This window comes from Marmota monax, unplaced genomic scaffold (genome assembly GCF_021218885.2).
Source record: "Marmota monax isolate L192 unplaced genomic scaffold, Marmota_monax_Labrador192_F-V1.1 WCK01_AAM20220418_F8-fsc00055, whole genome shotgun sequence".
NCBI lineage: Eukaryota > Metazoa > Chordata > Mammalia > Rodentia > Sciuridae > Marmota > Marmota monax.
The window spans coordinates 491,751-513,155 of record NW_026695205.1 but is presented as its reverse complement, the minus strand read 5'-3'; the positions used below and the strand labels follow the sequence as shown (position 1 = coordinate 513,155).

Genomic DNA, 21,405 nt, shown 5'->3' with positions numbered 1-21,405 from the left:
AGCAGAGATAGGAGGATTACAAGTTTAAGGCCAGCCTTAGCAACCTAGTGAGACCGTGTCTCAAAAAAATAAATAAATAAAAGTATTTATGGTTTGTCTATTCAGTTTTGAAATCTTTACCATTAATCTGCTGAACTTTAAAAATTAAGGATTTTCAAAGTAGAGTCTTGGATAGTCTATTAAAGAAAATACCTTGTTAAGAATTATCTTAGGGGCTGGAGTTGTGGCTCAGCGGTAGAGCACTTGTCTCTCACGAACGGGACCCTGGGTTTGATCCTCGGCACCACATAAAAAATAAATGAGTGAAATAAAGGTATTGTGTCCAACTACAACTATAAAATAAATAGTAAAAAAAAAAAAAAGAATTATCTTAAATAATTTATTAAACAACATTGTTTTTAATATAATTGTCTTAGAGAAGTTTCTATTATAAGTGTAGTAGCTAAATAAATTCTGGTAGTATAATGTTGTGTTTTAATTTCTGCAGTTCCTTGGTCAAGAATAGTGTACTGTATTATTTTGTTTATTTAACTGTATGCAAATTATTATACAATTTTAAGTAATAAATAGGTTTTACTATAGAAAAAGCTAAACTGCACTATTTTTTTATATTCTTTTTAGTTGTAGGTGGACACAATACCTTTATTTTATTTTTATGTGGTGCTGAGGATCGAACCCAGTGCCCTCCACATGTGAGGCAAGCACTCCACCACAGAGACACAAACCTAGCCCTGCATTTTCTTTTACATCAGTACTATCCTTGCCCTAATTTATCTTCTCATTCAAGTATTACGAAAGATGCTTAAAAGCCAGATGCAGTGGCACACGCCTGTAATCCCAACACCTCGGGAGGCTGAGTAAGGGGAATCGCAAGTTCAAAGCCAGCCTCAGCAAAAGCAAGGCACTAAGCAACTCGATGAGACCCTGTCTCTAAATAAAAAATACAAAATAGGGCTGGGAATGTAGCTCAGTGGTCAAGTGCCCTGAGTTCAATCCCTGGTACCAAAAAATATATATATATATACACACATACACACACATATGTATATTATATATATATATATATATATATATATATATATGCTTAAAAATTCAGAAAAATTTATTTTAAGATTTAAAGCACTATGTTCTATTTTTATTTATAATAATATAGAATTAAAGAATTACAGATACAGAAGGAATTTTAAAACAATTTAAGGTATTAAATTTTCATTTGTTTTATTTACTGTCTTTCAAATTTGAAGGATTTTAGACCTGCAATTATCATTTAAAATTTATATAATCTTTTTTTCTTTCAAATTATAGCTGGAACACTGTTCATAGTTGTATTAGCTCAGTGGGAGAAAATTTGTCATGTCATATGATGTTGTAGCATGTTATTTTTAAAAAGTGGGAGGTTTTTGAATGTACAAAGAATCATAAAATGGTAGAACTAGAAGAGGTCTCAGGGAACTTGTCTTTATTTGACTCGGTGAATTTAAGGCCCACAAAGATTAAGTGACTTGCCTGAGTTCACACACAGCAGAATGGCAGAGTTAGAACTAGAACCCTGCTCTCTGGACTTCAGCTAGTTAAAGTTTAACATATCTGCTTTTAGACTTACAATTTTTTAAAAAAATTACTGATAACTACATATCTTCAGTAGAAACTTGCCGTTCTGAATAATATTTGTTGAAACTGGAAAAGTGCTAGATGGCTTATTACTATAGTCGAATAGCAGCATGAACAAGTCATATGCTGGTGTGACTTAGTCGATCAAGTTCTTTAGTAATTAATTCTTTAAATTCAAACATTATAAGAACATAATTATTTCCATACTAGATTACATTTATTGTATATCTAATTTTAATCCAGTGTTCTGTTACCATCAGAGGTCTTCTTGGGGGTTACCTTGATAGCAACCATAAAGAATATTAGTATCATTTTATATTAGCAGACATTTATATATCCATAATTCATAAATTTTGTTTATTTCTTACCTGTTCTTTGTATTGAGTGATTGTTAACTTTAGGGTAAAGTACTGCTTTTTTGTCTCACCTTTATTCAGCTTTTAAAGTTTTAGTTTTGAGAATGTTTTTATTGTAAACAAAGAAATGTTTGGGGGAAGAAATTCTAACTTTATAATTAGGTTAAAACTTTTCTTACACTGTTTCCTAAACTGTTTTATTTTCATTTTCTATTAGTCATTTCTTTTGTTCCTCATTTCTAAACAAGAGCTTTTGAATGTGTTTAATCTTTATAATTGAAAAGTAAATGTTAGTTCTTATTTTAGTAGGAAGAATAATTGGGGGTGAAAAAATTTTAACTTGTATATTTTTACACTTTATTTCACGTGTAAAATATTATTTTACTTTTTGTACTAGGTCATGCATGCATTTAGCAGTTACACACTTAAGAGGGTGGGTGTCACATTTGAATGTTACGAGTAAATTTTTTGGAACATTTTGCTAAGAACATTTGGTTTTGCATAATATTTTGATAATGAACATCAAAATAAGTTTATTGTACATCAATAAAGAATGGCAAGGAAAATTGCATTGTCTTACTGAAATTTGCAGCAATGTTTTTCATTGAACTTCAGTGCAGAAAATCAAGGCAATCCAGTTGGGCATGCATGCACGTGTGCCTGCGTGTGTAAATAAATGAAGGGGAAAGTAAAATACTATATGTGGGGAAATAGACATTAAAATAGTCTGTTATCTAAAGATATACATAGGCAAGATTATATATATATTTCTTAAAATCTAAACGTGACTGGATTTATACCTAGATTTTCTCACTTCCGTGACATACTGATATTACTCCTTGCCCTTCCAAGGCAATAAATGTTGCCTTGATCTACAATTTATTGTTGTGTGCATGTGAACAGGAGCATGCTCTGTCAAAGAGAATTAACCTTTCAAACTTTAAGATTTATTTATCCTTTTGTGTATGTGTATAGTGATCTACTTATTATGACAAAAGGTTTTATTTTTTCTACTTTTGTAACTTTAGGGTATAGAATTTTCTTCTTACCTTTAACTTTATGATTGAGCTGTCCATACCATTTTTATTTTAATTTTTGGGGGAGAGTACTGGGGATTGAATTCAGGGGAATTGGCCTCTGAGCCACATTCTCAGCCCTATTTTTTAAATATTTTTTTAGTTGTAGTTGGATACAATACCTTTATTTTATTTATTAACTTTTATGTGGTGCTAAGAATCGAACGCAGCGCCTCACACGTGCTAGGCGAGCTTGGCTACTGCTGAGCCACAATCCCAACCCCGCCCAGCCCAATTTTGTATTTTATTTAGAGACAGGGTCTCACTGAGTTGCTTAGTGCCTCACTTTTGCTGAGACTGGCTTTGAACTCACGATCCTCTTGTCTCAGCCTCCCGAGCCACTGGGATTACAGGCATGTGCCACCATACCCAGCTCATAGCATTTTTTTAACTGATAGTATTTATTGAGACTAGATCAGTTTTTCTTAATTTTACATCCTGATATTTTATAGAATGGGCATTGTATTTTAACATTATTATTTAAATGGGCCTTTATTATATTTAAAGCAAGGAGATCTTGTTAGCAGTTTTATGTTTAGAGGTTAACAAGGTTTTTTTCTACAAATAGGTTTAAACGTTTTTAGGCTGGATCGTGATGGTACAGTTAAGTAAGGCAAATGGACTTTTGATTTAATTTCAAGCTTAAAATATATGACAAGGTACAGATATAAAATCAGTTGTTTAGGGTTACCTATTTTAGTAGAATTGCTGATATACTAGATTCATGGTTCAAACTTTATTTGAAAATTTATTAGCCCCACACTGTACTTCTCATCACTCACAAACAAGTAAATTAAACTGAAAAGACACATGATGGTTAAGTCATATTTGAGAAGAAAGGCATGTTTATTTAGAAACCATTGGTAAGATCTGTGAAAGTACATGTTTTTTATGTCACACAGAGTATAACACGTGCTTTACCAAGTAGCTTATAATGTGATTTAGGAAGCATATTGAAAATTCTTCACTTGGCTCTTATGCTTTCCCTTTCTCATTCTTCCTACCTCTTGATCTCTTGGTTTTAAAAATCTTCCTCCTTATTTTGTAGACACTGCTCTCCTGTTCACTACTTCTTCTCTGTCTTTACGTCTCATCACTGGGCCTCTCTCAGTGTTTGTTTTCCCAACCTTCATCCCAAATTCCAGCTGTATATCTACAACCAGTTGGTCAGGTAACTGCACCTTTTTTAGTGCACTCTTTGATGGAGCATGCTCTGTTCTTTTTGTTTTGTTTGCTTTTTCTGTTTTATTTCTTTTTAACAGCCTGGAGACCTCTTGTCAAATGTCATATAGATTTTACCTTGTGTTTCCACATTAATTTGACATGATGATTGTTCCAGAAGTGACAGTTCTTGTGCTTTTGACTAAATGTTGGATGTGTAAATGCATTTTTGTTGGCTAGCTACTGCTGTATATATGACACCAATAATATGGACAGCATACCTTTCATTTAGCCATGGCATCTGCATTTGAAGAGATTTTATTAATAGCTTTAAACTAATCAAATATTTTTCCCTAAATTAGTAATCTCTCCTAACCCTTCTGACCTATAGAAGATCAGAGATTATATTAAATTGAAAATTTGAGACATTTGATGCATCCTTTTACTCAGTTAATGATTATATGCATAAGATCTGACTGATGCTCAGTGTTTTCTACATAAAAAATGATTTATCACCTGACCTTGTATCTCTTAGATAATGGGAGCCTAACTCACTAGACCTGAAGCAAAGCCAGATAGAATTTGAAAATTAAAGTCAAAAGAGGACATAAATGTGTTTTTTGTTTGCGTGCTTGTTTGGGGGGTTTTGAGGGGTTTTGTTGTTGTTTTTGGTCTTTATTGTTTTGGGATTTTTGTGTATTCTGGTGTGAGCCTTCAGAATAAATTCCTTACATTTTCTGTTATGAAACAGAACCACCTATTAAAAGAAATATATGAATAATCATGACTGATAATATTTAATATATCTCAAAGATACTTTTCCTGAATTTACCACTATCTTTTCTTTACTAATCTTACAAATATAAGTAAAAAAATAAATTGTCTCATTTTCTGAATAAGTCGACTCATCTATTATTTTGCACAGCTTGTTGATAAGGTAATGAAAAATAGAGCTTTCAAAATTATTTATTCCTTATAGCTTTATTTCTCACTGTTCTTCATGATGTGATCATAGGTTTTTGACAAAGCGAGAGCAAAAACTAATGCAGCGACGGCAACATGCAGAGGAGCTCCTGGAGTGGAAGAGACGGTTAGATGCAGAAGAAGCGGAAATTCGTCAAATGGAAAAGCAGGCTTTGGCTGCCTGGGACAAAGAATTAACAAAGCCGAAAACTCCTAAGAAAGAACCAGAGGACCAAAGAACAGATCATAAAGGTAATGAATACTAACTCTGTTCAGACTAAAAACTAAAGCTTATCCTATTTGAAAGATTTATTTCATTTCTTGTTAAAACATGACTAATTAAAGATAAAGCAGACAATACAACTGTAAATGCTGTAGAACTTAGATAAGAAAATATGGTGAATAACTTTTTGCTAACACAAATTTGAATATTTGAAGACCTCCTCTATCTTCAGTAGTATTCTGGACATTCAAGGGGGAACCTCACGCGTATCATTATTTACTTTTCTGTAGGATAGAAAAAGAGGCATTTCTCAATTCATTTTATGAGGTTAGCATGTAACTTTGATATTAAATTTATAAAAGGACAGTATCAAAAAGGAGAAGGCTAGCCTCCTCTATCTTAAATAAATATTAGTACACCAGCTCCAATCATATAGTAAATCTAATATTTCATGACCAAGTGGGGTTGAGCATACATTAAAAAATAATAATGTGGTAAATTATCATAAATAGATTAAAGGAGAAAAAAATACATGACCAGGTCAGAAAAGTTGTTTAATAACATTTGTGATAAAATGCACAAACCTTTAATTAATCCAGCCATAAAAAGGAACTTTCTTTACCTAATAAAGGGTATTGATAAAAACAAAAAACTTGGGCCTGGGGATGTGGCTCAAGCGGTAGCGCGCTCGTCTGGCATGCGTGCGGCCCAGGTTCGATCCTCAGCACCACATACCAACAAAGATGTTGTGTCTGCCGATAACTAAAAAAATAAATAAATATTTAAAAAAAAAAAACAACTTACACCAGATATCATACTTAGTAATGAGATATAGAAAGCTTTCTCTTTGAATTTGGAAATAAGACAAAGATGCTTATTTTCACCTTTATTAAGCATTGTGTATAGGTTTTAGACAGTTCATTGTAGCTAGAAAAAGAATTAAAAATCATAGATAGTGGGAAGAAGTTAAATTCTCATTATTTACAATTGGTAACAGCTATGCACATAGAAAAATCCAGCACTTAGGTGTTACTGGAATTAATAAATGAGTGTAGCAAGGTTGCTGGTTATAAAATCCATAAAACAAAAACTCAGTTATATGTCTGTACACCAGCAAAAAATTGGTTAGAAAAATCTGATTTTTTTTAAAAAAAAGATACACACTTCTGGTGGCCAGTCAGTGTTTACTGAGGAGGCGGTTAGGTTGACTGTGCCATGAGGCCTGGAATGTGTAGTCTGGTAGCCATGGGCGAGTTCCCTACTAGCTCCAGTCTTGGTGATGTGCTCAGATTGTAGCTGTCAGGGTATTATAATGCTGTCTGATACTAATCTGGCTGTTGGAATCCCCAGTAGTAAAGTAAAATATTCAAGGCTCTCTAGCACAGTCGAAGGCTACATTGATCTTCAGTTTAAGAAAAGCTCTCCTAAGATTCCTTATAAGACCACTGCACTTGCCACTGTGCTGTTTTTGATTGGTACCTTTCTCATTATCATAGGCTCCCTCCTACTGTCAAGCCATATCAGTAAAGGGTAGTGGTGCAGACCAGGCCCTTCCTGTTCTGCTCATTGGCATTCTGGTGTTCCTGCCGGCACATTGCTGATTATGCATTTAAGGCTGGCAGGGTTACTCCTATGATGACATTCCAGACATTGATGACTAACACTCACTTCAGCCCTGAGACAAGTCACAGTGAGACTGAGCCCAGCTTTAAGATATTGAACAGAAACTATGCTAAGGGCTGGGGAATCGTGCAGTTTTCAGATGTTTGACAAAACAATGACCAGAGTTTATGGATCCATTCCAAAAATGTTCACTGAGCTGAATTAGCTGATTAAATTAGGAAATGCTCTGTTTTTCATCCAGCCCTGGCAAAACTCAACAAGTTTTTCCACATGAATATGTATCATGGAAGAATAGCAGTGCTAATTGTCTGGGAAAGCAGGAGGTTATTCTGTTCTGGAAAGCATTACCATTCCCTCCCTCTTTAGAACGAACATTTCTTTTGAATAGTCTTCATTGTCAATTTGTTATTGTAGCAAATGAAAGAGTATGGTATGTCTAATTTCTTAGTTTCTAAATAATTTATTTTTTAAATATCAAAAGATCTTATCCCCTACACTTAACTCTACGTTCACATTCTGGTGGAAGACCTCCATAAAATCATATATTAATATGGATGCGTCTAATATTTTTTACTTTGTTTTTTAGTGACAGGAACCAGGAATTTTTTAAGCTGCAGAGTAAGTTTTCAAAGTATAAGCACTGTCTCTGATAACCAATTCTTGGCCAGATCTGATCTTATTTCCCACTAGGTTGGCCTGCATATAATTTGAGTCATTCTATCCTTTGTAGATCAAGAAGTTCTATGTATCATGCCTTAAAAAAAAAAAAATACACATAAAAGCCAAAAATATGAAGTATTTTTTTTACCTATTTGTAAGTTTTACAAAAAGTATGCAAGATTTTTTTTTTAGTACCAGGAATTGAACCCAGGATTGCTTAACCACTGAGCCACATCCCTGGCCCTTTTTATTTTTTATTTAGAGACAGAGTCGCAGTAGGTTGCTTACAACCTCACTAAGTTGCTAAGGCTGGCTTCGAACCTGTAATCCTCCTACCTCAGCCTCCCAAGCCACTGGGATTACAGGCATTTGCCACCATGCCTGGCCAGTATACACAATCTTTATGAAGGAAAATTTAGAATTTTATTGAGAGACATTAAAGTGAACTAAAGTAAATGGGACATTATTCCATATTCATGGATAGATTCAATGTCATGAGACGTTAATTTTCCCTGAACTGATATGTAGATTTCAAGGCAATTTACATCAGAAACCCAACAAGATTTCTTTATAGTGTTTGACAGACTCATTAAAAAATTGATATGCAAGAACAAAGACCAAAAATTAAAACATTTCTAAAGAAAAACCAAAAATACAGGAACTTACTTTACCATATATCAGGACTTAAAACAGTATGATATTTGCAGAGAGATAGAGTGTGAAGCAGAAAAAGACCCATCCATCTATGAAAAGTTGACTTTTTACACAGGTAGCTTTGCAGAACCATAGAAACCCTGTCTTATAAGTGTTTATGGGAAGAAATAGTGAAGTTGGATCCATACCTGATATGAAAGATCTGTTCCAGAGGGGAATTATTATAATTTCTTTCCTTCTACTGATTTTAGATTTGATTTGTTTTTGTTTTTCTAAGACCTTGAGCTGCATAATTAAAAGTTATTTATTTGAGAGCTTTCAACTCTTTTAATATAGGTGCCTAGCTATAAAATTCCCTAAGTACTGATTTCACTATTTCCCACAGATTCTGGTATGGGTTTTTCTATTTTCATTTGATTCTAAGAATTTTTAAAATCCAACCCCCCAACCTGATTTCTCCAGAAATGAACTATGGTTCAAAAGTATATTGTTCACTTTCCATGTGTTCTTATAATCTCTATAGTTTTTCTTACTGTTGATTTCTACTTTCGTTCCATTATGATCTGATAAGAAGCAAGAAACTGTTTTTTATTTCTTAAGACTTGCTAAGATATGTTTTATAAAAAGTTTTATGTTGATGAAAAGAATATGTACTCTATAGCTATTGAATAGAATATTGTATATGTCTACGAAGTATATTTGACCTACAGTATAATTTAACTCTGATGTTTCTTTGTTGATTATTTTGTCTGGATGCTGTTTTTATTCCTGAGAGTGGGGTATTAAAATCATCCACTATTATCATTTTGGGTCCTATTTTTCCCTTTGTGTCTAATAGTGTTCATTTTATAAAATTGAGTGCTCTGAGGTTCAGTGCATTTATTTATCATCATATCTTCTTAATGGACTATACCCTTTATCAATAAAGGTATTGATAAAGGGTATAGTCCTCTTCTGAGTGTAGGATTCTTTCGAGTATCTTGTGTAATGCTGAGCTAGTGGTCATGAATTTCTTCAGATTATACTTATCTCAGAATGCTATTATTTCTGAAGGATGGATTTTTCTGAATATAATAATCTAGGTTGGTAGTTATTTTATTTCAGGACTTGAAACATCATCCTGCTCTGTTGGCCTTCAGTGTTTCTACTTTTAAAAGTCTGTTGGTTTTTCCTCATGTGACATGGTGTTACTCTATTGGTTTTTCCTCATGTGACATGGTGCTTTTCTCTTATAACTCTTTATATTCTTTCTTTCTTTCTGTAATTTTGGCAGTTTAACTATAATATATCCTAGAGATGTTCTTTTCTTGTCATGTCTATTTAGGGTTCTAAATGTCTCTGTACCTGGATGGCTATTTCTTTCCCAAGATTTGGGAAATTTCCTGGCATCATTTCACTGAATAGGTTTTCTGTGCTTTTAATCTGTGTAGTTCTTCTCCATTGCGTACTCTGTGTGTGGTATGTGTGTGTGTGTGGTCTGTTAATGGTATACCATAGATCTTCAAGTTCTTCTTGTTTGTTTGTTTGCTTACTGCTATCTGAATGTGATAATTTATCAACCTTGTTTTCAAGTCCTGATAGTCTTTCTTCCACTTTCATGTGAGGGTTCCTAGTAAGCAGCCTTCTTTTGACTATGTGCCCTAGGATATCAGTTTCTTATGTAGTGTTAAATTTAATTCCTGATGGACTTTGTAGTGTAGTGTTTTGGTGGCTACTTGAGCTGTAATTAGTAGTTTTGACACTGTGTATGCTGGGTCAAAGCCTGAGGGATGTGCTGTCTCACGGGAGTGGGTTCCCTCTGATAATTCAGGTAGGTGTGCTATAGACAGCAAAATATGTGTAGTGCATCCTCTGTGGTTACTCCTCCAGACTTATCAACAATATGTGGTTCTAAAAGGGTATCGGAGCAGCCTGTTCTAAGCTCTCCCATAGGTACACAACAGTTGCTATTTCTCCCTGCTGTTCCTGTGGGGGTGGATGTCCAGGAGCAGGACTTAAGGCCCTCCTAGCTGGGCCTGCTTATGGGTGGATCATCAGCTGGGGAATTTTATCTTGCCTATTCTTCAAGTTGAAATATCTGCCAAGTTTTGTGGGAAGCAGGGTCATGGCTGGAGAAAGGTGAAACTTCTCTCAACTGGGCTGGGGGTGTACCTCAGCTGCAGAGCAACCCCCTAGTGTCCTCAAGGTGCTGGGCTTGATCCCCAGCACTGCTCAGAAGGAAGAAATCAATAGCAATAAAGCATAAAAACCAAGCAGGTATAGAAATATATTAAAAATCAAACAAAAAACACAACCATAGTGCCAATAATAATAGAAAAGGGCAAAAATAATCTAGTGTAAATTTTAAAGTTAAAAATTCTTAATAAAAGAAAAATTTAAAAAGCAACAGGAGAAAAGTAAAAAGGGAAAAAAAGAAAAAAGGTAAAGGAAAAATGAGAAAGAAGAGGAAAGAAAAATACAAAGAAAAACAAGTAAAAATAATGAGAAATTTAAATAATAGTAATAATGAAATAGACAAAGGAAGGAAAAAGAAAATAAGGCATTAATTCCTCCTAGCTGATATGCTTTTTTCCCTGTCTTCTACGTTAGAAACTACTAGATACTGAGATAGATAATGGGCCAAAACTGAAATCTGCTGTGTTTCTTCTCAGCTCACACTCAGCTGGTTGGGGCAACATGGAGGCTGCACGCTGTTTTGAATCAGGCAGATTAAGGGAATGTTGACACACCAAGGCTGTATTCCCTCTGGAGGCTTTTTATATGTGTACTGGGCAAGACAACTGTTGGAGCCACCACAAGTCCTTGCTTTTGAAGTATGTGGACCGAACAGGCTCAATTCTGAGGCCTTTAGCCTGTGCACCTAGTAACATGGCCCTTGGGCTGTGGCCAGCCCATCTCACCTACCAAGTTTTGGCAGTATGCCTGCTAGGGCATGCATGTCATCCCGAGGCTTCTAGTCTTTGTAACCTGGAGCATAACAAATGTCCAAGCTGCAGCATATCCCCCAGAATACCTCCAAGAGTTGGGGGAGCAATCAAATTCCTGAGTTCTGGACCTCAGCCTTGGCACTCGTAGACCTGTCTCCCATATCATTAAAGCAGTGCTTTTCCAGTTGTAGGTTGTGACCCATTAGAGGCACCTGAAGTGGTTGTAATCGATCTAACATTGAGATAGAATAGAAAACATCAAAGATAAATATGGTTAAGGTGTAAAAAGTCTGAAAGCCTTTGCTGTCACATAAGTTAGTTAGATATACACATATAGATAGAGTTATGGATATCGATAAATATACTCTGGCCAGCTATACTAGAAGACACACACACACACACACACACACACAGCATTGTTCATAGCAGGAATATTTGAAACAGGTAAAAAAACAGTTTTATTAGAGAACAGAATTGTGCTATATTTACATATTATGTCATGCTCAGTAAAAATGAAAAATTACAGCAATACAAATTGACATATGAGAACCATATGAGAACCACTTAACATTGCAAATGACTACAAGTGGTTTGATTCCTTTTATAGAAAATTCAGAAACATGTAAAATTAAGGGAATTATCATCTAGCCATACATAGAAAGTAGTACATATACAGTGGTACATACAGTGACATAATGGATATAGTTCATTTCCTTAATAATTTTAAAAAATTTATTCAGCAGAAGATTACTTCTGTGTCAGGTTTTCATCCTTAATCTTTAGCCTCAACAGTCTTGCTACATACAGACTTCTTTCTCCATTTTGAGAAGAAATGTAAGAGGACCTGGAAAAGAGATTCATTTGTTCTGGTGATAAAGGACTCAAATTTTCATCTTTCATGGCGGGCTATAATAGAAATAGAAAATAGTATGTTTTCTTTGCAACTTTGGTTGGAAGACAAATTAAAAATAGATTTCAGGGTCAGGGTTGTGGCTCAGTGGTAGAGCGCTTGCCTAGCATGTAAGAGGCACTGTGTTCCATCCCCAGCACCATGTTCCATCCATGGCACCACATAAAAAAAATAAACAAATAAAATAAAAGTATTATGTCCAGCTACAACTAAAAAATATTTTTTAAAAAATAGTTTTCAGCTATTTTATAAATATTTTCAGCTCTAAATTGTATGTATGTTTATGGTGTGGTGGTACATGCCATAAAAACACATACAGTTTTTAAAAGAAAAAAAATTGTTAAAAAGGGTTGGGGATGTAGATGTAGCTCAGTGGTAAAGAACCCCTGGGTTAAATCCCAAGTACTGCAAAAGAATAAAAATACCTTTTCTTTTTCATCTCTGTTTATTTGGAACTTCATTGAGAAAAACAAGTGGATAAGTCTAGTAAAAGTTATTTCAATGCAATTTTAAATCTTGTCAAATAAAGCTTATGAATAGCTTGAAAGTTAGGTGATGTAAGCAGAAGAAAAAGGTCAAAAAATACATTATAATGAAATAAATTGCAGTGTACCCATTAAGCATATTGCTGCAACATCTAAAGCTGACTCTGACCAGGCAAAAAGTAATTTTAAATAAAGAGGTTCAGTGGTTGACAAAATTTTTGAGATGACTAGAGACACAAATCCATACTTGGCTTCCAGGAACAATTCTAAAACCATATCATGTAAAACCTGTCCCAGCAACTCAGAAAGCCCTAAAGAAAATTGACATTGTATTAGAATTACCCTACTAATGTCACATCTGCACTGGGGACACTGTAACTACAGAAAAATTTACTCCATATTGAAAACCACCTAAAATAATTCTTCATGGAGCCTTCTTTTCAGATTACTTCCAAAATGAACTTTTTCTACAGGGACATCAGATTGGAGATGCTTAAGTCCTAGCTGCCGGGGAGGCTGGGGATTTTATTTTGTGGGTTCTACTGTAGTTGACAAAGTACTTGTGTTCACAGTGGTGGTGCACACCGATAATCCCAGCAGCTCCGGAGGCTGAGGCAAAAGAATTGCAAGTTCAAAGCCAGTCTTAGCAATTTAGGGAAGCCCTAAGTAATTTAATGAGATCCTGTCTCAAAATAAAAAAGGGCCAGGGGTATGACTTAGTGGTAAAGCGCCCCTGGGTTCAGTTCCTGATACAAAAAAAGAAACAATGACAAAGTACTGTTGAGGCAAGAAATTAATCAAATACCAGTGGGCATTAAAAACATGCTAAGGCTTCAGAAAACATTTAAAAGTATAATTTAGTGAATTCATAAATCAATGACAATCATTATCAAATATAATTTGCTGTACATAATCGTATGTGCTATACTTCTATATGACTGGCAGCACTGTATGTTTGTTTACATCAGTATCACCACAAACATGGGTAATGGATTATGCTGACTTTACAACAATTACATCACTAGGTGATAGGAATTTTTCAAACTCTACTATAATCTATGGAATTACTGTTATATGTATAGTCTGTCATTGACTGAAACATTGCTTTGTGGTTCATGACTATTAACACTGAAGTTTGGCCAATAATTGTCCATATTTCTTTAAAAGTGTCCAAATATTGCCAGACTCCTATGGACATGTAACTCTGTCTTCAGAAGTCAGGTATACAATGAGGTACCACCTCACATCCATAGGATGGCTATTAAAAAAACAGAAGATCAAATATGTTCGCGAGGATGTGGAGAAATTGGAACACCTATGCACAGCTAGTGAAAAAGTAAAATGATTATAGCTTCTGTGAAAACAGTATGACAGTTCCTCAAAGGAATTAAAATGTTATGTGTTTTAGCAATTTCACTTCTGGTATATATCAAAAAAATTTGAAAGTGCCATCTCAAAGAGGTATTTGTATAACCAGCATTATTACAATAGCCAAAAGGTGAAAGCAACTTTTGTGTATATTGACAGGTAAATGAGTGAGCAAAATATAGTAAATACATGCAATTGAATATTGTTAAGCCATAAAAAGAAAGATTCTGTCACATGCTACAACAAGAATGAACCTATAGGACATTACACTAAGTGAAATAAGCTAGTTTCAAAAGGACAAAGAGCATATGAATCCACTTATATGGGGTCCCTAGAGTAATCAGAATCATAAGAGACCAAAAGCAGAATGGTGGTTGCCAGGGACTGAGGATCAGGAGGGTGGGGAGTTGTTACAGAGTTTTAGTTCAGAAAGATAAAGCAGTTCTGGAGAGGGATGTACTTAATGCCACTGAGCATACATAAACTTTAAAATGATTAAGGTAGTAAATTTTATGTGATTTTTAACACAGATTTTAAAAACTATTTTTAAACAGTCAAGGAAATGTAAGAAAAGGGTTAGAAAGACACACATATACTTCAACCAAACTTGGCCATTACTGGTTTACCTTTGAGGTATAGAAGTTGGGAAGATGAAATTGGTTAGGGATGAGTGTGAGGTAGTCACTTTACATCCTTTTGCGCTTTGAAGGTTTTTTTTTTTTTTTGGACTACCATTCTTGTACTACTATTAAATATTCTTAATTGAGGAAAAAGACAACAAAAAAGTCTTCCACAAAAATATCTGATTAGAGGAGGTAATACAGGTGACTTTCATTTTCTTCCTTAGTTTTTATATTGTTTTAATTTTTAAAATTAGTGTGTAAGCAGCACTATTATGAAACAAAAATATCTATGTTGAGATTTACAAAGTAGAAATGTAAAGGATTCTATTCCCTCCTGTCTTAAAAATTAATACAATTTTCTAAACCATTAATTCCAACATTCTGATTATGATATACATACACAATAATTAGAAAATACCTTTTAGGGCTGGAGGTGTATGTAGCTTAGAGGTAGAATACTTAACTGGCATGTACAAGGCCCTGAGTTTGATCACCAGCAGCACCAAAAATAAAAACTTTAAAATTTTAAATGAAATGCTTTTATACATCATGTCATCCTTGTTTGTTAAAGTAAAATATCTGAGGCATAGATATTCCTAATGTTAAATAAACTTATTTTGTAGATTTTAGGTCCCAAAGAATTTTTTAATATTTATTTTTTAGTTTCAGGTGGATTAAAAAACTAAAAAATCCACCTGAAACTAAAAAATAAATAAACACCTGAAACTAAAAAATAAATAAACTAAAAAAAATATTTTTATGTGGTGCTGAGAAACGAACCCAGTGCCTCATGCATGCTAAAGGTGAGCATGCTACCACTTGAGCCACATCCCCAGCCCCTCCAAAAGAATTTTTACAGACCTTAAAAATCTTTTTTTTTTTTTCATGTTTTTCAAGCAATACCAAATTATTTTCCAAAATGGTCGGACCAGTTTTCACTGCTAAAGGAATACATGAGAGCCATGACTATCTATCTTGCGTCCTCATACTTGGATTGTCATTGTCTGATACGCTGATTATATGTGGTAGATATTTCTCTCAGTTGGTGTCATCCAAAATTCCTAATTAAACAGACAGACTTCATAGTAAATGTTAAATGGCATGATAAAGCTTCCCATGCTAGTAGTGATCTTATATTAAAAACAAATGTAAAATGTAACAGTTTAATTTCTTTACTGACCAAGATTATATATATTTTTTTCTTGTTGTATCCTCTCTTTCTAGAAATAGCAAGCGAAGAGGAATCTCCAATACCTTCCTCCTCTCATCTAAACAGTGAAAGCTCTATTCCAGAAGAATTGGGTAGCCCTGCTGTTATATACATACCATCTGAATCTATTGTACAGGAACAGCCAGGGAGTCCAGATCACAGTATACTTACTGAAGAAATGGTTTTTTCACAGGAACTAGAATCTTCTACTTCTCCTAGTAAACATGTAAGTTAATATGTGTGTGTGTGTGTGTGTATCTATATCTATATATCTTAAAGCTCCTTTAAAAAGAAACTTGACTAAAAGGTTTTTATTAACAGTTATATTATTCCTGTTAACAACAGCATTGAGGAGTTAGAGGTGTAGCTCAGTGGTAGAGCACTTGCCTAGCACATGTGAGGCCCTGAGTTCAGTCCTCAGCACCACATAATAAATAAATGAAATAAAGGTATTAAAGAAAAAAATAACAGCATTGACTATCACCCATACTTACAGTATATAGAATATAACATTTGAATAGAAATAAAGCTTTTAATTTACTCCTATAGATTTATAAATATATGAATTATAGTTTTAGGGACAGTTACAAAATTATATGCTGTCAAGTCTGTTAATATTTGAAAGGATAGGAACCTCTAAAGTCTATAAAAAAATAATATGTAAGAACAGCACAAGTTCTTTCTAAAATCTGGTTTTTGTCTTAGAAATAATAAGATCTTAAATCATACTGGAGTGCCTTTACTATAATTTAGCTAATAATTGCTAACTCATAATCAGAATAAAATTAATGATTTCATCTCTTTAAAATAGATCTGAAATGATTGGTTCTAAATTAGAATAATGGCCTTTATTAGAATTAGATTATCTGTATTATCCTTAGTTTTGTACTTCAAAGAAAAAGGGGCTGATAAAAAAATTAAGATAGAAACATATTGGGCTGGGGATGTGGCTCAAGCGGTAGCGCGCTCGCCTGGCATGTGCGGGGCACTGGGTTTGATCCTCAGCACCACATTAAAAAAAATAAAAATAAAGATGTTGTGTCCACCGAAAACTAAAAAATAAATATTAAAAAATTCTCTGTCTCTCTCTCTCTTAAGAAAAAGATAGAAGCATATTTTTGGTTTTATAAAGTGTATAAAGAAATTAGCATAACAATTAGATATTTAGTAAACATATACATAGTTAGTGCCTATCAGTTTTAAAAAATAGAATATCCTTTTTAGAATCTTCATTTTTAATATGGATGTGAAGAATTATCTGCATGCCCCCTGTTGAAAAATGAGTTAGATTCATGTATGTTGTATAGCACCTGAAAGGTTTGGAGGAAAAATATTTTTATTCAATGAAGAGCTAATTCCTTGTTATGTTGAAAATACTGTATTATAATATTCTTGGGCACATATTTAAAAGCTTTTAATTAATTATCATGTTGGTCATTTTAAAATTTATAATATGACTAATAGATTTCTTATATAGATAATTTACTCATAGCATATTTCCTACCTTCTAGGAATTTACGACCAAACTGCATTTTGACACAATTCTATACAGCATCATTATTGAGGTTCATGATAGCTACAAACTTATTGAATATTAAAAATGAATTTTTTTTTTGCTCACAGGAAAATGTATCTAGGAAATTAAAACTAGTAGTGTCTCAAAGTGTTTTTTATACTGAAAGCTAATATTTATTGAGTGTGATTTAACTAGTTCCAGACAGCATACTAAATGCTTTACATGGATTATCTCATTTAATTCTCATATGATCCTATAGACACAATTATAATTCCTACTCTGAAGATTAGCAGGCTAGGAAACTTGTCTAAAGTGATGGGTAGGAAGTGACAGCATGGAATCAAATCAGGCATTCTCACTTCTGTGTGATGTCAGAGTAGAAATTTTATCTTTTGTAATAGTCTTTGTGGACAATCTTATTATGCTCTTTTTTCCCCTTTCCTTTCCTCCCATAAAATTATAAAATTTTTAGATTAAATTAAAAGATTAAGGAAGGTAACGATCACAGTAAGCACTTCTAATTTATTATAAATTTTTTTAAAGCTTGCTTTCCCCACCCCTGCATAGGAAAAATCAAGGGTTTTTTTTGTTTGGTTGGTTTTGTTTTTTGTGTTTTTTTTTAAACAATGCTGGGGAGTGAATCCAGAGCCTTATGCGTGCTAGCAGGCACTGTACCACTGAGCCATATCCCCATCTTGAGAAATTGAGGTCTTAATCCATTTGTAGAATTTGTAAACTTTTTATGTCATAGTTATTTAAAACTCTTTGTAAGACTGATTATACAAGTACTAATGATGGCACGGAACAACTGGAAGTCTCATCTAGTGCTGGTGGGAGTGTAAATGGTACAATCATTTTTTAAAAAAATATATAATTTAGCTGTAGTTGGAAACAATACCTTTATTTATTTGTTTGTTTGTATGTGGTCTGAGGAACCTAGTGCCTCGCATGTGCTAGGTGAGCGCTCTACTGCTGAGCCACAACCCCAGTCCCAGTACAATCATTTTAGAGATCATTTAGCAATGCCTTTAAAAATTAAACATGCACATGTCATATAACCCATCCATTCAACTCCTAGGTATTTATCCTAGAGCACTGATAATGTATATGTCCACACAAATACTTAAGAATGCTTTTAATAGTGAATGGATAATTAATTGGAATGAATTGATACATGCTTCAACATGGACAAATCTCAAAATAATTATACCGAGTGAAGGAAATAAGACAAAAATGAGTATAATTTTATTTATCTAACATTGTGGAGAATACGAACTATAGTGACAGGAAGCAGATCAGTGACGGCCTGGAGATGGGGCAGGGGTAAAAAAGGAAAATCACAAAGGAGCATGAGAAAATTTGGGGATAGGATGGATATGTTTATTATTTTGATCATGGCAATGGCTTCTGGTGGGTACATATGTAAAATGTATCAAATTGTATATTTATTGTTTAAGAATTGCACCTCAATAAAGTTAAAAAACAAAATGTAAAAAAAATACAATAAAATTATTTGTAAATATTAACTTTAATTGGCTGGTATCTCAAATTTTAAATAGAATTCTACATCCATATCACAAATAATTTCTGTTTGGTTTTCTGTTTATATAGTCACCTCACAAAAGCTGCACATCTGTGTCAAAACAGGAGTCTAGCAAAGGAAGTCATAGGACTGGAGGAATATGTCGTCTGCCTGCCAAATCCCAGCAACACTGTTGTAGTTGGTCAGATGAGTCATTATCTATGACACAGTCAGGTAAGACTAATTATAAGGAATTTGATTTCTTTGTACTACATTGGAGTTCCTCTTTCATAAATTTTGTCTAACCATATGCTAGTACACTCTTATCCTTTGTAGCATTTGTAAGGTTTTTTTACTTGCCAAGATTAAATCATATAATTCCTTGTTTGACATTGATAATTATATCCCTGTTTTCACAAAACATGACAAACTGTTTTTATTCTCTTGTATTAGTGGACATTTATTCCATCAAACATTTGTTCAGTTTTTTTCTGTGTCAGGCACTACCTGTATATTTCCATAATGCTCTGTACTTCAGCATGTCATCCCAGACAACACATATTGTAATCAGCCGTTGCTCAGCAGTCTCCCCTACTAGAGTATGAATTCATGAAGATGAGAGTCTATTTTATTAATAATTGTAGTGCCAGGACCTCTTGCATCGCATGCGGTAGGTATTTATTAAATATTTCTTGAATAATGTAACCATGATGGAACAGGGTGGCACAAGTCTCATTTGAGGAAAATAGCTGGGTGTGGTGATGCACACCGGTGATCCCAATTAGTCGGAGGCTGAGGCAAGAGGATCACAAGTTCAAGGCCAACCTCAGCAATTTAGTGAGAGATCCTGTCTCAAAATAAAGAGGACTGAGTATGTGGCTCAATGGTAGAGACTTCTGGGTTCATTCCCCAGTTCTTAAAAAAAAGGGTGGTGGTGGTGGTAATAGAAACAATAGATTGCAAATTGGCAATGGGGAGTGCTGTTTTCCCATAACCTCCACCCACAAATCTCTGTAGCATAATTACAAAAGAATGAACAACCTTTACTCTAGAAGACTTCAAGGAGTACATTGACCTCAGGAAGCATATAAAGACAATGCTGTGTTTATATAAAATGAAGAAGAGTAATATTGTATTGAGTATAACTACATTGATTATATTGATGGGTATGATGAATATATTACCTTTTGAGCTCATTTTTAGTTTTATTTTGAGAATAGACATACAAAATAGTAAGGAAAAACTGGGGGGAAAAACTTTGCAGGGACGGGTCTTTGATCCTGAGCTTTCATTTTCCAAGTTTTTAGACAATAGTAAATCATGACACATCCTCACATCCATATTCAGTAGATCGCCTGAATTATTTTGAGTATCTACATAATATTTCAAAAGGTAGATGTACTGTAAATATTTTCCTAGTGATGGTCAGTTAGATTTTCTCAAGTTTTTCACATTAGCAAATAGTGTAGTAATTAATACATATATATAATTTAGTAATTTTTATATATATATATATACACACACATATAAATAATGTTGTAATTAATATATCTATAAAAAACAGTTTGGGTCAAGCAGTTGAAGAATCTTGTCTTTCATATTTATCTTTGGAAAGTTATTAATATTTTTATATATTTTACATATCTGGTGAATAGTTATTGCTAGTTGAATAACATGTCAGTAGACAAATTTGATATGTACTTGGAAACATGGATTCTTATCTTGGATCTGTTACTTGTAATTTTCTTTCCATACCAGGTTATCTGTTTCTATCTGGAGCAATGGAATAAAGTTCTAACCACCCTGAATAAGTTCTGTACTAAGCATTAATGATAATATATGTAAAATACTATTTTATTGATAAAACTTATCCAAGTAAGACTAATTTTAGAAAAATAGCTCTGAGATTTCTAAACTACAGGTGCATTCTACCTCTTCATGATGAAATAATTATAGACAGTCTTTATAAACTTTAATGTGGTGGGGTTATATAACACCTTTACTTAAGTGATGGAGAGTTTGTTATCAACTAAGTAAATACAGTTAGCATATGAGCAATAATCAAATTATTCTGTGCAGATTATTTTTGTCTTGATGTGTTTAAACAAACTAAAGTATCATTTGCCTGCCACTTCCCATTTCTTCTACCTCCCCAAAAAATCTTACAGAGAGATTTCCATAAAAACAACATAGTATCATTTAGAGAGCTGGCTTGGGTTAATTATTTTTTTTCTTAGAGATTCTCTTAGGTGTTATTGATTATTTTTAAAAAACACTATGTCTTGTATGTGTGAGGCACTGGGTTCAATCCTCAGCACCACATAAAAATAAATAAAATAAAGGCATGCTGTCGACCTACAATCAGTCAATCCATCAATCAGTCAATACTATGCTGCAATACTAAATTTAGGTAGATCACAATGTATTGTCAGTCACTTTTGTAGCCTTTTATATGGACTCTTAAAAATACAAATTTAGTTAGTACTTGAAAATACAAACATTTCCCAAGGTCATTTA

At 33.6% G+C, this 21,405-nt stretch overlaps 1 protein-coding gene and 1 pseudogene across 12 annotated transcripts in view; both read left to right on the top strand.

Moving 5' to 3' along the window:
- The window catches only part of Cep350 (centrosomal protein 350), a 163,335-nt gene that overhangs the window by 108,824 nt on the left and 33,106 nt on the right, over nucleotides 1-21,405 (top strand). For 9 of the 12 annotated variants that reach the window (XM_058574457.1, XM_058574453.1, XM_058574455.1 and 6 more), the window contains 4 exons: nucleotides 4,092-4,214; nucleotides 5,220-5,419; nucleotides 15,865-16,076; nucleotides 18,978-19,122. In XM_058574457.1, the coding sequence (XP_058430440.1) occupies nucleotides 4,092-4,214; nucleotides 5,220-5,419; nucleotides 15,865-16,076; nucleotides 18,978-19,122 (680 nt within the window). The remainder of the gene's footprint in view (nucleotides 1-4,091; nucleotides 4,215-5,219; nucleotides 5,420-15,864; nucleotides 16,077-18,977; nucleotides 19,123-21,405) is intronic. The other 3 variants (XM_046430014.2, XM_046430007.2, XM_058574459.1) reach the window with 1 other exon arrangement.
- On the top strand, nucleotides 5,428-14,501 carry LOC131423644 (transmembrane protein 230-like; annotated as a pseudogene).